Genomic DNA, 25,749 nt, shown 5'->3' with positions numbered 1-25,749 from the left:
GGAACCATAATTAAAATGCATTGCGATTAGATGTAACCGATTACACATATCCTTAATGACTACAACACAATTACGCTTAAAATATTCGTATTTGTACATTTATAAATTACGATAAAGGCGATTATAACCCTTCGAGCCACTTTTACGATAACAGTAGGTACCATCAACGATAAAGTTACTGTAATTCTAAAAAATTTAAAATTACGAAATTACTTAAAGTAATTGTAATCGTGAGCGCGATCGATATATAATGCGCATCGTCCAGCTGTGACTACACCTTTTCTAGTTTATAATGAGAGAATGCAAGTTTATATTGAGAAAATATAAATTGATAATGAGAAATGTGAGTTTATATTGAGAAAATACAAATTGATAATGAAAAATGTAATTTTATAATGAGAATGTATAAATTTATAATGAGAAATGTCACTTCATATTGAGAAAATATAAACTGATAATGAGAAACGGTACTTTATTTTGAGAAAAAATAAGTTGGTAATGAGAAAATGTAAGTTCATAATGAGAAATAAAAATATTTAGGTTTTATTTGTACCTGTTTTTACTTAAGCGGACCTGTATTGAAAGGCATTCATAGCTTAAAAATATCTGTTGTGGATGGCGAAATCGACGGTAGTGGTTATAATTTAAAAAATCTTACTTAAGTAAGCGATCAAATATGGTAGCACCTTGAAGGAGCAGTGGATGCACCAGAAAATGTTTTAACGGAATGGAAATGTGCGAGATCAATACTGCAGATACCTACATTCCAAACAAATATTTCAGTTTAGTTGATATGCAAGTAGAGACTTGAATACACAGAGAAGTTTCTTATATAGATGCGTTCAACGCAATCTTATGCATTCCAGTAACACAGTCACCCAAAAAATCTGTACAATATAATTTCCGGATTTGACCTCACGCTTTTAAAATGCTTCCGAGTGCTTTAAACAACGCTATATTTTAATTGTCTTTATGCTGTATCCCCGAAATGTTGCAGCATTGGCTCACCGACTTCAGATCAGCTTAATTGCAACTTTTCATTCTTAAAATTTTATATTTTCTCATTATTAAATTATTATTTTTTTCATTATCAATTCATATTTCTCATTATCAATTTATGTATTCTCAATATAAAGTAACATTTCTCACTATCAATTTATAGTTTTCTCAATAAGAAGATACGCTTCTCGTTATCAGTTTTTATTTTCTCATTATAAAGTTGGATTTCCCATTATCGATTTGCGTTTTCTCAATATAAATTTATATTTCTCAATACAAATTTATATATTCTCATTATAAACTGGAAAAGGTGTAGTGTATCTAAACAGCACTTATTCTGTCTTACATCGTTCTTCGATTGAATTCAGGAAGAGGCCGTTTTTGAAAAAACTTCGGCAGTATGAGGCTTTCAACAAAATTCTGAGAAAAGATGTTCTTTAATATATTCTAGAATGTCTTAGAGAAAGTTTTGGAACGTCAGCCAGGATAGAGCGATTTTTTTACTCAGCGGATGTTACATGAACAACTCTTTTCGCAATTGCAATCTACCATATAACATGTACCATAGCCTCAGCTGGATATAGAATATTGAAAAGTTGATTTAAAAGTTTACTTTCTATAACACCCATGGAACAGTCTTGAAGATTATAATTAGTGGCATGTGATGGTGGTGGCGTGTGACCATATGCCGCACTTGTCGCTGGCGCTGCGGAAGCTGTTGCTGCAAAAAAATTAAAAACATTATTAAGACTTAATAATAGTATATTTATATATATATATATATATAAGAAAATCACACACCTCCTTCCGGTTTATAAAATTTCCCACAAAAATATGGTGCCGATAAGCGATGTTGATGCAACTGTATTGCTGTGTGAAACCACAAACGACAAATGGGACAATCATAACGTGGTTGGTTACGATGTTGTGGCATATGAGAAAATAGTTGATCACGACTAGCAAAACCAGCCGAGCAAATCTAAATTTCAAACAAATTAACCAAAACAAATGAATATTTTACAAATTCATAAATTTTTCGCATAAAATAAATGATGGCGCTTACATTACAGATATAATTGACATATTCATGATGCATATACTCATGCACTTCGCACAATTCAATGGTATCATAATATTTTCCACAATATTTGTGACAAAAATACATATTTTCACGATGCAATTGTTCGTGTTCCTGCAACTCTTCGCCGGATGTGAAAGACATTGGACATATAGAACATTTAAAATCATACTCAACAATTTCGCAGAGGCTTTGCGATACATGTCTGGTGTAGCTTTGCTTCTTAAAGAATACTTGCTTGCAGCGTTGACAAATCGGGCGCGTGTCTGAACGTTCGGTTTGAACTTTGCGACGTGGAAAGTTGAGTGGCTAGAGGAAAATGACGATAAGTGATTAAATTGAATGAGTAAGAATGAAATTTATGAGTATACTTTTTTGGATGTTTTTACTTATCATGTAAAATATTTTTATTAGTAAGATTGAAAATAATTATAAAAAGCAAAAAACTTTAATACACCTGTTTGTTTGTATAAGCATAACACTATAGAGTTCTGTGTAGGTGCCATGTACGAGTAATTAAAAAAAAAAACATATCTCATTCGTTTATTCATGTTTGTACAGGAAAATTTTTCGTTTGTCCACCTTTTGTTAAAAAGTTATTTCAAAACAAGTAAGGAAGGCTAAGGTCGGGTGTAACCGAACATTACATACTCAGCTGAGAGCTTTGGAGACAAAATAAGAGAAAATCAACATGTAGGAAAATGAACCTATGGTAACTCTGGAATGTGTTTGTATGACATGGGTATCAAATGGAAGGTAATAAAGAGTATTTTAAAAGGAAGTGGAACATAGTTCTAAAGATGGACGCCTTTTCGAGAAATCGCAATAAAGGTGGACCAGGGGCGACCCTAGAATGTGTTTGTACGATATGGCTATCAAATTAAAGGTATTAATGAGGGTTTTAAAAGGGAGTGAACCTTAGTTGCATATGTGCAGGCGTTTTCGAGATATCGGACCAGGGTGACCCAGAACATCATCTGTCGGGGACCGATAATTTATTTATATATGCAATACCACGAACAGTATTCCTGTCATGATTCCAAGGGCTTTGGATTTCGCCCTGCAGAACTTTTTCATTTTCTTCAACTTAATATGATAGGTGTGTTACACCCATTTTACAAAGTTTTTTCTAAAGTTATATTTTCCGTCAAAAAACCAATCCAATCACCATGTTTCATCCCTTTTTTCGTATTTGGTATGTAATTATGGCATTTTTTTCTTTTTTCGAAATTTCCGATATCGAAAAAGTGGGCGTGGTCATAGTCGAATTTCGCCCATTTTTAATACCAAGATAAAGTGAGTTCAGATAAGTACGTGAACTAAGTTTAGTAAAGATATATCGATTTTTGGTCAAGTTATCGTGTTAACGGCGAGCGGAAGGGCAGACGGTCGACTGTGTATAAAAACTGGGCGTGGCTTCAACCGATTTCGCCCATTTTCACAGAAGTCGTAGAAGCTATGCCCTTACCAAATTTCACAAAGATTGGTAAATTTTTGTTCGACTTATGGCATTAAAAGTATTCTAGACAAATTAAATGAAAAAAGGCGGAGCCACGCCCATTTTGAAAATTTCTTTTATTTCTGTATTTTGTTGCATAATTTACTTATATACTGTAAAGATATTAAATTTTTTGTTGAAATTTGACTTTTAAAATTAAAATAAAAAGCGGGCGTGTTCGTTATCCGATTTTGCTAATTTTTATTTGGCACACAATACTAATAGGAGTAACGTTCCTGCCAAATTTTATCATGATATCTTCAACGACTGCCAAATCACAGCTTGCAAAACTTTTAAATTACCTTCTTTTAAAAGTGGGCGGTGCCACGCCCATTGTCCAAGATTTTACTAATTTTCTATTCTGCGTCATAAAGTTAACCCACCTACCAAGTTTCATCGCTTTATACGTCCTTGGTAATGAATTATCGCAGTTTTTTGGTTTTTCGAAATTTTCGATATCGAAAAAGTGGACGTGGTTATAGTTTATAGATTTTGTTCATTTTAAATAGCGATCTAAGATGAGTGCCCAGGAACGTACATACCAAATTTCATCAAGATACCACAAAATTTTCTTAAGTTATCGTGTTTACGGACGGACGGACGGATGGGTGGACGGGCATGGCTAAATGAATTTCTTTTTTCGCCCAGATCATTTTGATATATAGAAGTCTATATCTATCCCGATTAGTTTATGCCGTTACAGGGTACCGTTACTGTGAGCTCTGCTCAGCTGAGTATAAAAAAAGAAATCGTGTGTAAAGTTGGCACCTCCATTTGCGAGTAATTAAAAAAACCAAATTTCATTCGTTTGTCCATGTTTGTCCAGGAAACTTTTTCGTTTGTCCACCTTTTGTTAAAAAGTTATAACAAAAAAAGTTGTTTTTTCAAAAAAAAACCCCAACAGAAAGAAACCGTGTGTGAAGTTGGCACCTCCATTTGCGAGTAATTAAAAAAACCATATCTCATTCGTTTATCCATGTTTGTCCAGGAAAAATTTTCGTTTGTCCACCTTTTGTTAAAATGTTATAACAAAAAAAAATTTTTTTTTTGCGAAAAAAACCCCAACAGCTGATTGCTTCTTCTTGATTATTTTCCATACAATGCCTTGGTACAACAATATGTCAGTTAATCGAAGTCCATGCAAATTTTCTTTTGACTTGACATTCTTCTGCATGGCGAATTCGGCTGAATTCGCTTTGACATCACTTTGTATAGATTCGACTTGATTTATATATTGTTTAGTTTCAATTTCATTTTGATATTTGCTTTTCAAAAGTACAAAACAAGTTCAAGGCGAATCCAAGACGAATTCAGTGCAAGGTGGTGTTATCGCATCAGCTGGTTGCTTCAACGGCTTGGCAAACAAGATGTCAGTTAATCGAAATCAAAGCTAATTAATTCTCTTTTCACTGCACATTCTTCTGCACGGCGAATTTGGTTGAATGCCATCACCGAGTATTTTTCCGTTTTTAATTTTTTATTTTTAAACGGTTTTATTTAGCTTGACTTCCCTGCATACTTACCACTGGTATTTATTCGATAATTATCAGATAATTTACCAGTAGTTCTTCAGTTAAACAGAATTGGCGTCGGGATAAAATTACTATATACTTCATGTACAAGTGCATTTTTTAAGTACAATAGGAAATACAAAAACTGGAATATACCAGTAGTTTTTTAATTTTCGAGTATTATACCAAAACAATACCTGAATATTAAGAGGTAGGATTTTGGTAGCCTACATGAAAGTATCCCTGCATTTTCCGGGGGAGTTACTTGTAACATACCATAAAGTTTGGATTCGAATTCTGGAATCTTACAAGTATGTTTCAAATAATTAATCAGTAGCTTTTGGGTGAGTTTTCCTTACAATTAAAAGGATGATATTGGTATTTCCCCTGAAAATTATATATGAAATACCCTTTAAATTCCCATAGACTACTGGTATTTTCCTTGGCAGTAACGTATTGGTCAGGAAGTCTTTCTCCAGTTAAACGCCTTAACTAACTTATGCAGACTTTATTTATATCTGTTTTTTTAAGTTTACAAACTCAGGCCTGAATTTAATTAATATAAAAATGGATCTAATAACTTGTTGATTTCTTGTTGAAGAAACTATAAATCATGATTACTAGTCCAATAAGAGTTCAAAAAAAGTTCTGTTAGAAGGTGATCTAAATGCATCCTATAAAATATATGTATGTCCATATGTTTACCTCTTTCCTGAAATGAAGTTCACCTAGACAATGCGGACTATTGGTTTACATTGATGTATGTTTATCGACCAAAATTGTTTATTTATTGAAAAAATTTGAAAGACCATTTGATCTAATCCATACAGCCTACTTATGTATGTATATTTTCAACAGTTTCAGGAAAAATTAAGTTTTAAATTACGAAGATACTCGGAATTTACTAAAAAATTACTTGAGACATATTCCATTTCACATAATATGTGAATAATTACAGTTTAAATCGGATATTATACGTGGAAATTACTAAAAAATTACCGAATACATAGCAGTTTCTAAAATTGGTAGTTATGAAGGAGGGCTACTGGAATTTTACCAAAATTCTTATTTACTTTCAGTTTATTGGTGTTACGAGTCCTTGAAATTTTGATCACTGTATTAGTAGTTTCGGTAGTCGATGTTTGCAGGGTTGACAGGCCGTTGTGAATGAATTTTGTACACTGAATGAAAAAGACTGATAAAATCCACCGAAATACGGGTCAATTCAACCGAAATTTCGGTCAATTTTTATCCATCGCAACAAGATGTTGAATCAACTGCGCACAAATCGTTGATTCGTAATTGAACGTTTTAGTAGTCAAATGAACAAAAAAAGGTGTAAATAAATGTAAGGCGCGATAATCATCGAAGAGATTTTAGGCCGAGCTTCTCTTCCTATTTGCGTCGTGCTCCTCTTGATTTTCCCTACAAATTGGCCGGACGGGACCTACATGTTTTATACCGACTCCGAACGGCATCTGCAAGGCAGATGAGTTTTCACTGAGAGCTTTTCATGGCAGAAGTACACTCGGAGCGCTTGCCAAACACTGCCGAGGGGCGACCCCGCTTGGAAAATTGTCTTCTAATTGAAAAACCTTATTTCTAAAATTTTGATATTGCTTTGCCCGGGGTGCGAACCCAGGGCATACGGTGTGACTTACTAACCGAACGTCAATTGGGCTACATCAGATACGCTGGCACACATTAAACATTATACACTTTATTATTTTGTTTTATTAAACGTACTTCGCTTTGCAAATAGAAATGAAAATAGTAGTCACAAAACTGATTCTAAATTCTTTCAGTTGCATCTCAGCCCATTATCAATTTCTTCTCTCGCATGTAGTTGCCATACTTGATTGTTTCGAACAAAACGTGTAGTATAAATGTTTGACGTAACATTTTAAAAAGAGAACTTGTAAGTTATAGAAAAGTAAAGAATCAAATCGCAGGAAGGTAATTCACCACTGGAGTAACTTTACATGTAATTCGGCAAGTTAAATTTTCGTAACACTTCAAGTTGAAACGATTCCAAAACAACTCAAACTTTTATGTTGCCGGAAACATCAACATTAAAAAAGGATGTTTTTACATGGTTTTATTTAGGTTGACTTGACAGACTGCACGGCGCGAATTTTGTAATTAAAATTTAAGTAAGCTTGAAGCAGGCATGCTTAACCAACGAACCGATACCATTTCGTTACGATAATTAACGTTAATAAACGAAACAAAGTCATTTCGTTTCGTTTATTAATGTTAAGAACGTCAAATTAACGAAATGATTTTGTTTCGTTTTCTGCCATATCAAAACGAAATCAAATCGTTTATGTTGACAATTAATTTCAACCTATGCTGGGAAAGCTGATTGATGGCGGAGTCATTAAAGGTGAAAGCATTAGCCAAGCTGATTGCAACTTTTCTTATGAATTTTGACAGTACGAACATTTCTCAGAGTATTTTTGACATAACCACCAACGAATTACACAAACAAATTACATGGAGTTTGTGTGTATGTCCGCTCGCTGTTACCACCTTACGGCTTCACCATGGCTATAGCATTGCCAGCACAATTCAAACATAAAGTATCACGTTTTTAACGTTAACGTTAACGAAAGCTTTTCGTTTCGGTTAAAAACGAGATACAATTTATCTTGATAATTTCTTTATCGATAACATTTCGAAGTGTTTCAACGGAAACGGTGGAAATTTTTTGATAAACGATTAGCTTAACGTTAAGGTGCATCCCTGACTTGAAGCTTGAGCATAGTTCAGAACCCGATGACAATGCAATATTAAGAAAAAAATCGCCGCTAGGTGGCGCAAGGATCGAGATATTCACAAAAATCCTATTTGTGGTCCGATTTCGCTCATATTTGGAACACATAATACATACATGAATAGAAAGAGACCTATGAAAAAGTCGCCGCTAGGTGGCGCAAGGATCGAGATATTCACAAAAATCGTATTTGTGGTCCGATTAGGCTCATATTTGGAAATCATATTTGACATACAGAAATAGAAACCGCTTCAGTAAAACAAATTCACGCTAGGTGTCGGAAAATTGAGATATTCAAAAAACTCGTACTTGTCTATCCGATTTCGCTCTTTGAACAAATATTATATACAGTCCGGTAGAAGTGACATCGAAATACTTTGGAGCACATACTTAAGTTCAAATTTTGTTAGTGATTCTGTAAAAAATTCATTTCCCGGTAGAAGTGACGTCAAAATACTTTGGAGCACATAAGTTCAAATTTTGCTAGTGAAATTTCATTACAAAAATTCATTTCCCGGTAGAAGTGACGTCAAAATACTTTGGAGCATATCAACTCAAATTTGACGCGTCCAACGCTTTTATTTAATTGTCTGATTAACGCCCTAGAATGATGAGGAGTGTGATGACTAGTACCTAGGACCTACCGAATTATTATCTATCTTTTAGTATTATTACTACTTAAGTAAGTAAGTATTGTAAGTATTGTTTTCAATAAACCGTTTAACTTAAAAATTTTTTTTTAATTATTTTATTTATTATCTTATTAAATTCGTTCGCGTGAGTGAAAATTCGTAAAAACTTGAACAAAATGTTACTTTGGAAAAATCCTTTCGTTCAAACAAAACTTTGGCAACACGAGGGCGCAATTTTGCATTTCGCTTGGACGAGAAGTTGCAAAACTGTACCCGATAGATGGGTGTCCCGGTACCTCATAATTTTTGTACAGTAAATTCAAAAAGGGGTATTTTTGTTTTGTATTGATAACTGAAAAACTATTTTTTTTTTCGTTTTCCCATTTTGTGTGTTTTTTCGATTTGATGGTTTTCTTATTTTGGTATTTTTTTTTAAAAGTGGCACCATCGTCATAATTACAAAGTAGAGAGCGCAGTGAGCGTAAAAATAATCCGATAAGTAGCACATGGCTCGAAATATTTCAAAAAATCGTATTTGTGGTCCGATTTGGCGCATATTTGGAACACATATTACATACATGATTGGAAAGCGACATATGAAAAAAAATCGCCACTAGGTGATCGAGATATTAAAATAAAATAAATAAAAACAGTTTTAAGTTAAACGGTTTTATTGAAAGCAATACTTGCCTTAAGTAATAATAATACTAAAAGATAGAAAATAATTAGGTAGGTCTCAGATACACTAATCATCAAAATAGGGCGTTGATCAGAAAAATAAATAAAAGCGTGGTCGCGTCAAATTTCTATTGATAGTCAACCGCTTACATCTTTATAAATGATATTTTCATATATGCATAAGTACGATCAACTGAACCTTAAGTAGGTTATGTTACGCCTCACGTTTTTAGAAATTTCACGCGCCCAACGCTTTTATTTATTTTTATGATCAACGCCCTAGATTGATGAGGAGTGTGATGACTAGTACCTAAGACCTACCTAATTATTTTCTAGCTTTTAGTATTATTATTACTGAATGTAGGTATTGTTTTCAATAAACCCGTTTAACTTAAATTTTTTTTAAATTATTTTATTTCTACTTTTATGTACGCAGAATTTGGTTCCAAGACTCTGAGAGTTCTTGTTGTTTTTTATTTTTTCTCTACAGCTATTACTACACATAAATGCGCAATTGCTGTAAAAAAATTAAAAAAAAAGTTAATTAAAAATCAAGCTCTTAATAACTTCTGAACTCTGTAGACGCAAAGCCATGTTCCATGGTGGAATCACCACGTGAATTAAATAAAAAAGACAGAAGATGTACGCTATCTGGAACGGTAGGAATGTATTTTCAACGGCCAGAAGAGCGTACAATTTGTACCCGCTTTAAAAAAATAGGAGTAGAAAAATAAATACCTTGCTACGAAAGCCATTACAGAAGCTGTTTTTTTTCAGCATAGCAGTGCCACCTAATGCCAATTCAAAAGGGGATATACAGGGCCAGTGCGAGCTTATATTACTTTTGGCATCGAATAAAAATAAAAAAGTTAAACTGTGATGAGCAGTAAAATTCAATCATGCGTCTAAAGTAAACTGACCTAAACTGCAAGTGCAGTTGAAGCTTTCATCGAAAAACCGCACCTTAAAGGGAGAGGTGTTATCCATTGTTTAGTTGAACTGTAATAACTTTGCGCACCTAAATGGTTTTCGGGTTTAATGAAAAGTTTTACAGTCACACTTGGAAGTGATCGTAATACTTCTAAATGTGTTTCCATCCCTAACAATCCATTGCTATTTCCATCTATATAGTATATATCCCATACAACCGATCTTTCAGATAGGAAGATTTTTGACAATTTCTCCCTTAATTTCCAATATAAAAACGTTAAACTTTGTGATATTTGTTCTAATATATAATAGAAGATTTCATGAAAAACTCATTTCGATCGGAGCTATATACATATAATATATATCCCATACAACCGATCGTTCAGATAGCAATATTTTTAGCCATTTCTTCCTTAATTTCCAATATAAAAACGTTAAACTTGGTAGTATTTATTCTAATATATCATAGATTTCCTGAAAAAATCACTTTGATCGGAACTACATATATGTATATAGTATATACTTATCCCATACAACCGATGGTTCAGATAGAAAGATTTTTGGCCATTTCTCCCTTAGTTTCCAATATAAGAACGTGAAACTTGGTGATATATATTCTAATATATCATAGATTTCTTGTAAAAAATCATTTCTATCGGAGCTATATATAATATATATCCCATACAACCGATCGTTCAGATAAGAAACTTTTCGTAATTACTGCCCTATTTTAACAGCTAGAAGCTTCAAATTTCACCAAATGCTTACGTGTATAGCATATATTGATGTCTGAAAAAATCATTGAGATCGGTGGTATACATAGTATATCTCATACAACCGATTGTTCAGATAAGAAACTTTTCGCAATTTCCACCCCATTTTAACAGCTATAAGCTTCAAATTTCACCAATTGCTTACGTATATAGTATATATTGTTGTGTCACAAAATCATAGAGATCGGTGATATATATAATATATATATGATGGTATATATAGTGTATATATATAGTATATATATATTTTTTTTTTGCGATTTCAGCCCCATTTTAACAGCTAGAAGCTTCAAATTTCACCAAATGCTTACGTGTATAGCATATATTGATGTCTGACAAAATCATTGAGATCGGTGGTATACATAGTATATATCTCATACAACCGATTGCTCAGATAAGAAACTTTGCGCAATTTCTGCCCCGTTTTAACAGCTAGAAGCTTCAAATTTCACCAAATGCTTACGTATATAGCATATATTGTTGTCTGAAACAATCATAGAGATCGGTGGTATATATATTATATACTTCATATAAACTGTCATCATCAAATTTCATCAAATAGTTACGTTTACGTCATATATTTTTGAAATACGTGATTCGTAGTCATAGTTTTTACACGCAGACCACAAAAAACCTGAAACTTTGCATCCTCACACAAAGTACCTACCTGTTTTTTATTTTATATTTATCTTAAAAATCGTTTAGGTATGTACATCTGTTCACTACAGCCCGATTCTAAACCAAAATTCCGTGCGAGTTTTTTCCCTTCTCCCATTCCTCGTATTCTAAATAAAAATTCCTTGTGAGTTTTTTCACTTCTCCCTTTCCTCCTATTCTGAACAATGTTCGAAAAAGCGGAAACCGGTTATGGGAGAAAAGTAGGTATTATGAATGTGAGGGAGAGGGAGATTTTTCTGCCATTTCATAGGAGTTTTTTCACTTGTTAAATTAAAGGGAATGTATCGAAATAGTTAAAGGAAATTGGTTCTTTTAAGAAAGAACACTTATTTGTACAAATTTGTGCTATTGTGTATGTACATTCTACCACAATATTCTCACTGTTAATACAACAAAAACTACAACCACAATATTCTTTATTTTAAGTCGAAAAGTATATCATAAGCAACGGTAGAGCTCTTGGTATACATATTTGATGCAGCCATCCAGAAATTGCGCAAGGATTTTTTATTAAGGCTTAAATAGATTTTGGCATATGACGAAGGACGAATTCAACTCGACTTGGCCGCCAGAAAATTGCTTTGCTGAATGAAAGCAGGCAACTGCGGCAGATTTGTGTTATGCGGCCGTCTTCTTCTTATGTTCCGCTGTTGTTGTTGCTGTAGCACCAATTCATTACTCATTTCAGGGAATGCTACATGAAATGCAATAAATACCGTGCATTGTTTATATTTTATTTCTTAATTTCCAACAAATTTGCAACAATAATTAAACTTTTCAATTTTTTAAACAAAATAAGAAATGTGCAACGAAATTTCAATTGACAAAACAGTTGACTTCGAAAATTCGAAATTCCTATTCCCCAATTATTTTTCTCCCTAGGAGAACAGAATTGGAGGAATTTTTCCGCGGGAATAAAAAAATCCGCGAGAACAAAATTCCGCGAGAATATTTAGAATTGGTCTGTATATATTTCTTATCTTATACATCCGATTATTCGGAGATTACGAACGGGATAAGCTTATTGTTCAGCCCCCGTTCTTACTTGTTTATTTTATATTTATCTTAAAAATCGTTTAGGTATGTACATCTGTTCACTATATATTTCTTATCTTATACATCCGATTATTTGGAGATTACGAACGGGATAAGATTATTGTTCAGCCCCATTCATGAAAGGTATGAAGTCTTCGGCACAGCTGAAGACAGTCCCGTCCTTACTTGTTTTTTTTTTTTAGTTATTTGCTCTGAAACTGGCGTGGTTGTGTATTTGAGTATGTGATCCCTAGGTTCGATTTTTCAGTGCGGGTGTAAACTCCAATTTAAGTTGACTAGAGTTTAACGCTGCATCTTCGGCCGCTTAAGAATCGAACAAATTGGCGAACTTAAACTCTAGTCAACTTTAATTGAAGTTTAAGCCCCCACTGAAAAACCGGCCCTTACTTTCGAAAAGTACAAAAAAAAATAATTTCGAAAGTGCAAGAAAAACATGATAACAGAGAGAGCTTTAGTGGAATCAGCCATACATTTATAAGTAAATGTATAAGTTAATAAAGTAAATATATGCATTTATGACATTAGACTGACCTTATTCTGGGACGATTCGAACATTTCTTCTGTAATATTTATTTGCGGTTCCAATTTAATAGGTAATAGACCAGCCTCAGCCATGGCATCATGTGAAAGCTGCTGTAATTGTGGTTCATGTGGTTGTTGTTGCCGCTGCTTCTGCTGATTTTGTTGTTCTTGTTGATGAAGCTTTTGTTGTGGTTGTTCTTGTTGTTTCTCTCTTTCTTGGTATTGTTGTTTATCTTGTTGCTTCTTTGGCTCACTTTGTTTTTGATTTTGTTCTGATGGTAGCTGTTGTTGTTGTTCGTTTTCTTGTTGCTTTTGTGGTTCATTTTCCTGTTGCTGCTTAAGCTCTTCCTGTTTTCGTTCTTTTTCTTGTTGTAATTCTGCCTGTTGTTGTTGATGTTCTCTCAACTGATGTTCATGTTCTTTTTGCTTTTCATGCTGTTGTTGTTCTTGTTGTTGACGCTGTCTCATATGCTGTTGCTCTTCTTGTTCTTGCTGCTGTTTTAACTGTTGTTGTTTTTCTTGCTGCCTTTGCCGCTGAAGCTCTTCTTCTTGTTGTTGCTGTTTTCGAACCTGCTGTTGTTGTTGTTCTTGTTGTTCTATCTGCTTCTGATGTCTCAATTTGTGCTGCTCTTGCCGCAGTTCTTCTTGTTCTTGTTGCTTTCGCAGCAGCTGCTGCTGTTGTTGTTGTTCCTGTTGGTATTGTTGCCGCAACTGTTGTTGTTGTTGGTGTTCATGTTGCTGTTGTCGCAATTGTTGCTGTTGTCGCAACTGCTGTTGTTGTTGCTGTTCTTGTTGATGCTGCTGCCGCAACTGCAAATGTTGTAGTTCTTGCTGTTGCTGTTGTCGCACACGCTGTTGCTCTTGTTGTTGTTGTCGCAGTTGCTGTTGTTGTTGTCGCAGCTGTTGCTGATGTTGTTCTTGTTGTTGTCGTCGCAGCTGTTGTTGATGTTGTTCTTGTTGTTGGTGTCGCAACTGTTGTTGATGCTGGAGCTGTTGTTGTTGTTTTTGCTGTAACTGCTGTTGTTGTTGTTGAGGATATGGTTGTAAATGCTTTGGAAAATTCATATAACCAGCGTTCGGATGGATATTTGTGCTTCCTTTAGATATGGCTTCATCGACTGTACTAACTTTATTATAAACGTCATCTGTTGGTTCGGCTGTAAAAGTTATAGAGAAAAATAGAAACTCGTTAATAACATGCCGAACTTATCAAAAGTTAAATAGTATATACACTATAGTATTAGTACAATACATACGGCAAGTGAAAATGTATACATACATACACAGATCAATATACGTACATATCGCTCATTTACTTCAATAGTGTCAAAACTCAAAAAACACAATTTTCCAGGAGAACCATTCAAAGATTTTAACTGCCATATGTTACGCATATAAAGGCATATTTTCATTTTTATAGCACGTGGTAAATGTTTAACTGATCACAAAGATTTTTTTATACAACATAGATCATGATATTGGGTACGTTTATATGTTATTAACTCAAAAGTCATTTTTTTTTTTTGAGTTATGACCCTATTGAAGTAAATGAGCGATATGTATATACTTGTATGTGTATAGATAGAATACACGTCAGCATATGTGTATGCAAGTATAAATGCATTATCGTGTTGAAAACAAGAGAGAAACTAAGCTATTGCCATATACTTAAAAAATTTTACCATACAAAATGCTGAGAGAAGAGAGTGGGAAAGTGGTAAATGAAAACTTATTCATCAGCAATTTTCGGGTTATTATACAAAGCACTAGCTCATATTGCCTACCAAGAATAAATTTTACTACACACGTACATATGTAGGTATGTATGTATATACATATCAATGTTTTTAGACCTAACACTACATCGCCGATACCACAAGAAAACTTGTTTTAGGAATAACGAATACTTAAATCCATTTAAGATATCGTCGATGTGCCAACAAAAACAGTTTGAGGCACATATACACTGCTAAATGAAATATCACCCTATCTCTGGAAAACATCCTAAGAAAACTTGTGAATAACGTAATATTTCAGAACTTGTTTCTAAAAACGCCCTATCTTAGAATTTGTTTTAATAATGCCCAATCAGAGCTTAAATAGGGCGTTCGTTCTTCAACCGAATTTTCAGAGCTTTTCCAGTATATGTTATGGTCGACCAGTTGTTATGATGAAAATGAAATGAAAAGGAAATTTACACCTGGTCGAGCTGCGAATAATCTAGGGCGAAAACTAATAACTAACACTAACTCAGAGTATCCGTTTAGGAGCCACGGCGTATACAAGCTTACCTGCAAACAGGACGGCAAATAAGAATGAGGTTCAGAGAACACATTAGAAATTACAACAAAAAACACGGAATCCAAACATTATACCAGAGTCTAACTTCGCGAATCGCATGGTCGAAAATGAATTCCACAGCAAACAACATTAGGATCCTTCACATACAAGCAAAAGGCCGCCGTCTCAACGTACTTGAAAACAGGGAAATCTACAAACAGAAAACATTCGACGGTAGAATAATAAACGAACAGATAAACACAATTTCTGACACAAGCCTTTAAAAATTGTTTACAAGAAACGAAGTAATCACATAGGTACAACAGACAAACACACAACAACAAATAAACACAAAACAATAAACGAACCAAAGCAACAAACCCATAAAGAAGATCAAACGACTAGAGTTACTGAATTTTACCTGCCTCAGTCAGCCACACAAATCGATTACTAGAATCCACCCTCGGTTCTGAATGAACACACAGCACATACACACAAATATACACAAGCATCAATTTTGACAATACCTGTGAACATGTACCTACGAACTATATTACAAACGACAACAACGAAAATCGACACTGATGATGGTACAACGCCGAAACCGCTTTGTCTCGAAACCAAATTTGACAGGGGATGAAGGAAAATCGTTACAATATTCATTATTTTTGAAAGCTGTTTCATAAAAAAGTGCCTTATTTCCATTAAGCGAAATCAAGTCGTATCCGAAATATTCCCTCAAGTTGTTTCCGTAATTTACACTCAAAAATTTCCAAACGAAACATGCTTATCTCCCAAGCAAACAAAGGAAATGTGCTAATCCTTTACGCAAAGAACAAAATTTGCTAATGTTAGTCTTTCACTTGTATAATTCGGTAAATTCTAAGCAAATATAAAATTCGAAACTTCCGAACAGCAGCTTTAATAATAATAATACTTTGACGCTTTGCATTGCAGAAATGCGCGCCGAGTGTTTGCCGAACTACTGCCGAGAGGTGACTCCGCTCAGAAAAACTATTTTTAAAATATTTTGATGTTCCTGTTCCTACGGTTTGAATCCAGGACTTTCGGTTTAACTGCTTGGTTGGATGTTTCTACTCAAAACATTTGGTTTGATCAATATACCTGCTGATGTCCTTTATGGAGCATTTCGATATCGCTACAGCTGGACACTAGCAGAGGAAAAGGATAACCGTTTCATTGTCACCCACTTGGCTGCCACCCATTCTGTATGCGTGTAGGCTAAACGGCTAATCTTATAAAGAACCAGTAGTACGTTTCTGTAACTTTTCTAAATCGTACTTCCAGGTTGAATAGATGTAACGTTATAATTGATAATGTGCAACACTGCGTTGCGCGTTATTATTCATACCAAGGCCCAGATTTTAGGTGTAAGTTTGGTCGCTTAAACTAAGATGAGAAGCAAAATTTGATGTCACCGATCAAAATGGCAAGGTTAAACTCTAAAATAACTCATTGTTTTTTTGTGAGAGGGTGGATAATTGATGTATATTGGAACGATCTTCCGCCATTCCTTGTCAAATTTGGTTTCGAGACAAACCAGTTTCATCGTTGTGCCATCATCAGTGTCTATTTTCGTTCTGATCTGTTGTTGTCGTTTGTCTTGTATTTATAGTTCGTAGGTATAACAGGGTTATCTCTGTTTCTTCAGAAATAATCATACCAAAACGCCCTGCATTAGCACACATTCCTTTCTTTCAGTGATAATACTAACTTGATCAGATAAATATCATAAGACGCGCACATCGTCTCTGCGACAACAAAAGTAATTAAGTATATGATTCTTTGTAAACTTTTTTGATTGCATATTATATTAGTATTCTTTATTATACACATTTCCTCGTTTCCCATATTTTGATATCTCTTATGGTTAGGTAGTTATCAAAGGTTGATGGGCGCTTAAGTTATTATAAACGCTCTAAAAAAATTGTTTTTCAGCTCTCCTGAACAATTACAGAAAATAAAATTACTGTTTTTGTTGGTACAGCGACAATGACCTTTGATACCTTGAGCAATGCTCTTTTTGCCGAGACTTTCCACCATGGATAGAGCTTGATGTCTATAGTTCAAGACCGGCATTACGTTTCACGATCCGTTTTCGAAACTGATTTTTTAAACCACAAAAGCTCTGAAACGGTGGATCGGATTAATAACATATGTTAATTAGTGACATGATATCATCGGCCTAAAAACCCGCGCCGTAATTTCTGCTTACTCCAAACTGAGTTTAATGGTGAACTAGGGACGAGGAGTACCAGCTCTCATTAAGCAAAGAGTCAGCGTATTAGCACTATAAGGCACTATTGGCAGCCATAATTTCGAAATAGTAATAAACTTCGTTTATTTGGGAACCAGCATTAACACAAACAACAACGTCAGCGAAGACTCACTCTTACCATTAAATGGTACTTTGTACTAGGTAGGCAATTGAATTCAAAGTAAAGTCCTCTCTCGGCAAACGAAAATCTTACTTTACTTATCGTACCGGTACTTCTACATATGTATATGATGCAGAAGCATGGACCATTGTAACATCAAATGAGGCGGTTTTGGGAGTGTCCGAGGGAAAAGTTCTTCGAAATATTTACGAACCTCTACACGTCGGCGACGGTGAGTACCGAAGAAAATTCAATGATGACCTTTACGCATACATCATAGTTCAGCGAATTAAAAGGCTGACCGCGCAATGTTATGTAAATGAAAGATGATGCTCCGGCTAAGAAAGTACTTTTATCGGAACCCGCTAGAAGGACCAGGTATAAAACTATTTGAATTCCCTTGGTGTGACTTATTTAGTAAGTAAATAAGGAAATTGGCGACAGCGAGTACTCGTTAGTTCCATAACCTATTTTAATTTTTAGAAATAGTTTGACAGTTGCATAGTTGTTTTTTGAGTGAAAATGGTTTTCAGTCACTCATAATATAACATGATACGGGACCTAACCAATCTCACGTTTTCCAGTTCATAATAGTTGAGAACAATAAACGAAATACAAGACTGTTTAATTTTAAGCGAAATAAAGTGTCGATAAACTTTGTTGTGTATTCCTTATTTAAAGGCTAGGTTGTGTTGAGCTGGCCGGTGTTAACAGAAGTGTGTTTACCGACCAAACTGAAAAACCCATCGAAAACCAGGACCTACATATGTCATAAAATAACTCCGTCCTCTTGGCAAATATTAGCAGCTTTCTAGGACCCATGTCACTTGCTGCTTCTAGATCTGACAGCTGTATCACTGCTAATAGCTGGAGTCTGAGCATGCCAAGCGCATAAAACGTGCTCGATAGTTTCCTCCCCCAACCCGTACTTCATACAACCTGCCTAAGTTTAACTTTAATAAGATTAAATACTTCGCAAGCAAAGTCATTTATTTTTAAACAGAATAACAACAAGATTGGTAAGTATGGTAACGGTATTGCAATAAAGAAAAAATTATTTATTTCTTCTTTGGGTTTTCTTTTTTTTTATTAAAAAGTAGGATTTACGATTGTTAGCTAACTTTTATATATTGTTATAGTTTCTGAGACACAAACTGGAATATTGCGGCCATTATAAAGTTGGTGTATAGTAGAAGTTGAAAAAAAAAAATCAGACATACTATAAAAGAAATTTGCAGCAAAATTTAACAACCGCTATAAATTTTGTTTTATATCATGCTAAGCGCGCTCGGAAAGTGCATACAAGTACGTACATAGTACTTTAAAAATGGCGTGCGCCAGTTTAATTTGGCATTCATCATTGTTAATTGGCAACGCCCCTGGGAATAACGAGAAAATTTCCTAATATATAAAATATACATGGGGTACAACAGCACTTTTCTAAACGGTGCAGCAATCGAAATAAAAAAAATAATATTTTAAAAATTTACATTTTATGACAAAATATAATATAAACCGGCACAATTTCATAAATAATATTTTTAGAAAATGATTATCCATATTCTCGTTTATTTATCTAGGAAATCTGGAGTCAGTATGTATTAAATTATGCATAAAAAGATTACTGCATCTGTGGAGCTTAGGCCACGTTTACGCATTTACATATGTTCCATTTCTGGGAACTACTCCATTTCCAGTTGTAAATGAGAAAGCGTCATTTGGAAATGAGAATAGTTACTTTAAAAGGGGCAAGCATCATTTGGAAATGCGAATAGTTACTTGAAAATGAGAAAGCGTAATTTTAAAATAAGATTTGTAAATTGTAAATGAGATTAGTCATTTGCAAATTAGAAAGCGTCAAATGCAAATGCCAAAGCGTTATAATATATATATAATTGAGAAAAGTCAATTGTAATTGCGAAAGCATCACTTCGATATGAGAATAGTCATTTGTAAATAAGAATAGTAAGTTTTAAATGCGAAAGCGTCACATGGAAATGAGAACAGTGACTTGTAAATGAGAAAGCGTCATTTGAAAATTAGAAAGCGTCAATTGTAATTGAAAATCGTCACTTGTAAATGAGAATAGTCAATCGTAAATGCGAAAGCGTAATATGTAAATGAGAATAGTCATTTGTAAATGAGAAAGCATCAAATGAAAATTCGAAAGCGTCATTTGTAATTTAAAATACGTAGTCAATTATAATTAAGAAAATATCACTAAAAAATGCTAAATCGTCATATGGAAATGAGAATAGTCAATTGTAGATGCGAAAGCGTTATATAGAAATGAGAGAAGTAAGTAAATTTTGAATGAAAAATCATTAAATGAAAATTAGAAAGACTTATTTTTTTATTAAGAATAAAATTTGTTAATTTTATGCAAAAGTATAATGTAATGGTTTTCTCTCATTACCCATTTCCACCACTGTACAAGAATTGGCCTTTTCGCCCCAGCGGGTTAGGGGGCTTAGAATATACCTGCGGTAGGTATGCCTGTCGTAAGAGGCGACTAAAATACCAAATTGATTCAAGGGGTTGCCAGCGCAATCTATAGCTTCTCTAACCCAATTGTCAACCTCACCTACCCGTGACGAATACTGTTTAATTAACAGCCGAGGCTCTGGCGACCCCGAACTCCTGATGAATAGGTGGTGGGAGGGCGGTAATGGCCTAGAAGGTTGCATGTGGCCATACCAAATGGTTCCCGAGATGGTCGGGCTAGTACCTTTATAGCGCTTGTTACCAGAACGTACCGGATCTGCATCCTGCAAAGGACCATCCACATCGATAACACTCCCCAAGGCCTTCGGGGAGAGTATGCTTACTACAACAACAACAACTTGGACTTCTCTTCAAAAAATGCATAAGGAGTCCGAAGTCCGAGGGACACAATGGGAATAAATAACAAAGCCTTATTAATACCTATTGTTATTTTAGTGAAGTAAATAGTGGTTAAATACCAGCCAAAAAGCTTAAATAACTTAACTTAATTACAAATGACGCTATCGCATTTTCATTTGATGCTTTCTCATTTACAAGTGACTATTCTCATATCGAAGTGACGCTTTCGCATTTACAATTGACTATTCTCATTTCCATATAACGCCTTCGCATTTATATCTGACGATTTCTCATTTACAACTGGAAATGGTGTAGATTATTTTCTGTCGAACTTTTATATTTCTTTTTTACTTTGTGCTTCCAATAAAGGCTTGGTTTCCTCGGAAAACGGTGCCGCTGTATTACGACCGCTAAAATATGAGACAAGGGTTTAGGTAGTAAAAATTCTTAAAACATTCCGAGACTTAAATTTATTTAGCCCATGAAATAATTCCAACACGGAAACCACACTTTGAACCTTTGACATACTTTATTTACTATAAACCAGGCATGCTTAACCAACGAACCGATATCATTTCGTTACGATAATCAACGTTAATAAACGAAGCACGGTGTTTTTTTCAAAATGCTATAACTTTTTCAAAAATTGACCGTTTGGGATCATTTTTTTTTTAAATATGTTTTTAAATGTACTTTTCAGAAAAAATACAAAAAAAATTTTAAAGTTTTTTTTCAATTAAATAAAAAAAAAAAAAAAAATTCTCGGCCCACTCCGGGATTAGTGGGGATGATTGCAGAATTGATTGAAGTTTTTTATGAGAAAAAAAGGGCGAAATTCGAAAAATCTCGAAAAACTGAAAAATTACAAAAAAATGCCCTTAAAAAATTTTTTTGAATTTTTTCCGAAAAGTACATTTAAAAACAAATTAAAAAAAAAAAGATCCCAAACGGTCAATTTTTGAAAAAGTTATAACATTTTGAAAACAAAAACAGTGTTTTTTTTTAAATTCATAACTTTTTTTGAGTTGGATGAAAAAATTTGAAAAACTTCTGAAAAACGTCTTTCGTAAGCTAGAGAAAGAAGAAAAACTTTCAGCCAATTCTAAAGAGGTCGGGTTCAAAATTGGTCGAAATGGAATGGAGTACCCCATATATGTACATATTTCAAGACATATGTATGTACAAATAGCTACCACCCAACAGGCATTTCTGTAAAGTAAACTTGCTTTCTAAAACGATATATGTATGTATATGCGTTTTCAATATTATTTTTTTTTTAATTCTTTCAGAAAACTTTATATAAGCGTTGGAGGCAAAAGTTTATAAACAATTGAATTCTTAAACGTTTACAAAAACACTAAAAAACTATTATTCAATGTGTTTTAACTTGAAAATATTCAAATTATTTTCAAAAATGTTTGTACATGGAAGAGAATAGGGCTGATTACATTCACGACGGCGGTGTAACCTCCACATCTGTCATATTATTTTTACACATATTCTTATGAGCATCGTTATTTTCGGGGCGACAGAGCAGTACGACAATCAATCATGAAAGCCGTTGTAGCCAAATTAAACCTAATTCTATTTTTCAGAAGCGCCAGTGAGTGGCGTCCTTTATAGTGTGTCAATAAAAACTAAAATAGAAGTAAATAGCAGATAATAAAAGCTAAAATCATTCTTTTGGGCGTTTTTTTAAAGACAATTAAAACTTTTTTCTAAATTTTTCGCTACTGTTTGCTGTAATTTATATTGGTGTCTGCCGCTTTGGAAGTAATCAAGGAGCAGATGCTTGGTAACGGTTGTCGTCAAGCTTGGCTTTATTGTGGTTGTGGTCTGTAGACGCCGTGTTGAATGTGATCAGCCCTAATAGTTGCATTAAACATCTCCTTGTATTGTCCAAGAACTCGTTAGAATTGCAGCTATACTTCCTTTAATGAATGTGGGAAATTAGAAATTTATGTTTGTATATATATACATTAGGGCGGGCCAAATTGTATGGGGAAAAAACTTCAGGTGCACATCCAGTTTCTGAATCTATGGGTCATACTGAGTAATATTGTCCATGGGACCATAGGTCTGAAATGAATTTCGAGCCTCCCTAATTTTGCTAGAAAATATTTTTATTAGAAATTTGTATTATTATTTTTGTTAGAAAATATTTTGGGCTATTTAAAAATTGAATTTTCAATATGGAAAAATAAAATATTCGTCGATTTTCCCCAAAAAGAAGCGATCAAATGCGAAAAATAGTAGGAAAGCGCCCTATAGCGACGAATATTTTACTTTTCCATATTGCAAATTCAATTTTTAAATAGCCCAAAATATTTTCTAACAAAAATAATAATAAAAAGTTCAAAAAAAAATATTTTCTAACAAAATTAGGGAGGCTAGAAATTCATTTCAGACCTATGGTCCCATGAGCAATATTACTCAGTATGACCAATAGATTCAGAAACTGGATGTGCCTTTTCAACAATAAATTTGACCCGCCCTAATATACATATGTATATTATTTTCAGTACATACATATGTATATAATATTGAAATTATTAATTGAACTGAAATCTATCATTTAAAAAAGCCTAAGAAAACTATTTATAAAAAGTTTTTTCTTAAAATGTTTTATAAGTTTACATTTATAAGCTTTTCAGCAACGAGCCGTTTCGATTATTTGATGCTTATTTCTAAACAATTTTTAAACAAAAAATTTATGTTTTTTAAGCTTAGTGTTTATTTCCGAAAACTTTTTATAACTGTACATTACGTCTACTTTGCTTGTTGGGGAACAGTGGAACTATGGGAACTATGGAAACAAATACCAAAAATATTTCCGAAAAATTTCGGAAGAGTTCCAAGCTTTTTACGAAGAAAAAAAAACGAAATACCCTTCGAAAAAAAATTGGTTGATAGTTTCCGAACTCTAGTTACATCTTCAGTTTCGGTTGTATAACTTTTTCCCGTATTCCTGTCCTGCGCTCGCGTTGTAATGCATTTCAGTTTGTTTATCAAACAAATTCTAGGGCACATTCAATCTTAGGTTAGGTTCATTTCAACCAATTCTAGCCTTACCTGATATTATTCATTCTGTTTGATTCGTTTATTACTTTTGGTGGCACTAACGTTCTTAGCATACAGGGAGAGGTAATGAATTTTGAAACGCACTGTGCATTTACCGGACCAAATGTTTTATTGGTGCTCAAATAGTTTTGATAACACCCTCAAATTCGTAACAAAAGAAGGCTCAGTCAACATTAATCCCAATTTCAACTGTCAATGCCATTAAGCGGTGATTTTTACATGATAGCATTATATAGGGGATGTTTTGATTTGGCGCATTACGAATTTTCTTTGCGATTTAAAATCGGTGGCAAGAATCGAGTTTATATATAGTTTCTCGATGGTTATCAATAAATTACATATTCAGAAATTAACTATTAGTTTGAATGTTTTGTGTATGCACAAATCGCGTGCTCGCGTGCCAAGAAATGGGATTTTCTTAGTAAAAATCTTGTTGCTGTATTTTATTATTATCATTATTATTTTATTATTATATACATACATCAAGTCAAGAACAGTAAATACATGTACACTAGGGTGGTTACAAGGTATATGGTGAATTTTAATTTTTGTTCTATCTTTCGGGGCACCCTCCTAAAATATGCCAATAGATCAGAAAATGATTATTGCAAAGTCTCAGGCCAATCCGATATTGTTAACTCGTGCCTCATTGAGGTCAAAATTAAGAAAAACAGCGCTTTTTCAGAAACAATTTTAGTGTTTCGTCAGTAAAAGCGAAACTATTTATGCCAGGAACTTCACTCGTATATCATTCGATAGGTTATTTTATTTCTATTAATTTTTATCTTAATAATATTTTTATATTATAATATTTTTATTAAACGGTTATTTTTAATTATTTGGCATTTATCCGATCAGGGTGGCCGCATTAAGATTAAGATCGATCATCTTTGGATAAATGTCAAATACTGCAGACCCGGCAGACGTTGTTCTGCCCTAAATTTCGTCTATCTGCATACATTTTAATAAGCTTTTTCAGCCTAACTCTGTCCTACCCCTATACACTTTTTCCTAATCTTTTTATTCACTTCGCCCTCCGTCTTTTTCGCTTCATCTATCTCCATCTTCGTCTCATTCTATCTCCTTCTCAGTCTCCTTCTCTCTTTTCTCTTCTCTCAATTTTTTCTCATTCTTCTTCATCTCTTATTGCCAGTCCCAGAGGGTGGTATGTATTTTGTTCCAGTCCCATTCCGAGTTTCAGTCCCAGTCACAGGACGTATATAAATAGGCATGAATTAATAATATTCTCGTATTTATTTTGTATATAAATAGGTATGAATTAATAATATTCTCGTCTTTATTTCGGCTTCGCATGCATATTTATCAGTTTTGCCAGGTTGATGCGACTAAATCGAATATCACAATGCACTTTAGAGCTCTCAGCAACAGCTTTCATTTGATATCCGTATCCGGGTCCATGTTTGGCCTATATCTCGAAACCCTAGTCACTCAGCGGTGTAAAACTTACTCTGTATTATAGCACACATCAATAGATTCAATTTGATACCCATAATATAAAAACACATTCTAGGTATATCCGGGTCCATGTTTTGGTCTATATCTATAGCACTCATCAACAGCTTTCGTTTGATATCCATATTGTATAAACACATTATAGGGGTACCCTGGTCCATGTTTTGGGCTATATCTCGAGACCCTAGCCTCCCAGTTGTATGAAAATTATCCTGTACTATATCACTCATCAACAGCTTCCATTTGATATCCATATTGTATACACACATTCTAGGGGTACCCGGGTCCACGTTTTGACCTCAAGACCCTAGGCACGTAGCGAAAAAATGTAGACGTTGGCCGATTCTCAGACCTACCCAATATGCTCACAAAATTTCATGAGAATCGGTTCAGCCGTTTCGGAGGAGTTAAGCCTCTAAAACCGTGACAGAAGAATTTTATATATTAGATTATATTATAAAAATATTAAGATAAAAATTAATACGAATAAAACAACCTATCGAATGATATACGAATGAAGTTCCTGGCATAAATAGTTTCG

The 25,749-nt window shown here is 34.0% G+C and overlaps 1 protein-coding gene across 2 annotated transcripts in view; it reads right to left on the bottom strand.

Moving 5' to 3' along the window:
* Nucleotides 1-25,749, bottom strand: part of LOC137239284 (uncharacterized) — a 92,519-nt gene that overhangs the window by 35,529 nt on the left and 31,241 nt on the right. The window contains exons 2-5 of one of the 2 annotated variants that reach the window (XM_067764385.1): nt 13,141-14,288; nt 2,063-2,386; nt 1,801-1,978; nt 1,613-1,720 (exon numbers count right to left, since the gene is read on the bottom strand). In XM_067764385.1, the coding sequence (XP_067620486.1) occupies nt 1,613-1,720; nt 1,801-1,978; nt 2,063-2,386; nt 13,141-14,288 (1,758 nt within the window). The remainder of the gene's footprint in view (nt 1-1,612; nt 1,721-1,800; nt 1,979-2,062; nt 2,387-13,140; nt 14,289-25,749) is intronic. The other variant, XM_067764386.1, reaches the window with a different exon arrangement.

Source organism: Eurosta solidaginis, chromosome 2, assembly GCF_040869045.1.
Source record: "Eurosta solidaginis isolate ZX-2024a chromosome 2, ASM4086904v1, whole genome shotgun sequence".
In the NCBI taxonomy this organism is placed as follows: domain Eukaryota; kingdom Metazoa; phylum Arthropoda; class Insecta; order Diptera; family Tephritidae; genus Eurosta; species Eurosta solidaginis.
Note: the sequence above shows the minus strand (reverse complement) of the source record. Positions and strands in the feature narration are given on the sequence as shown.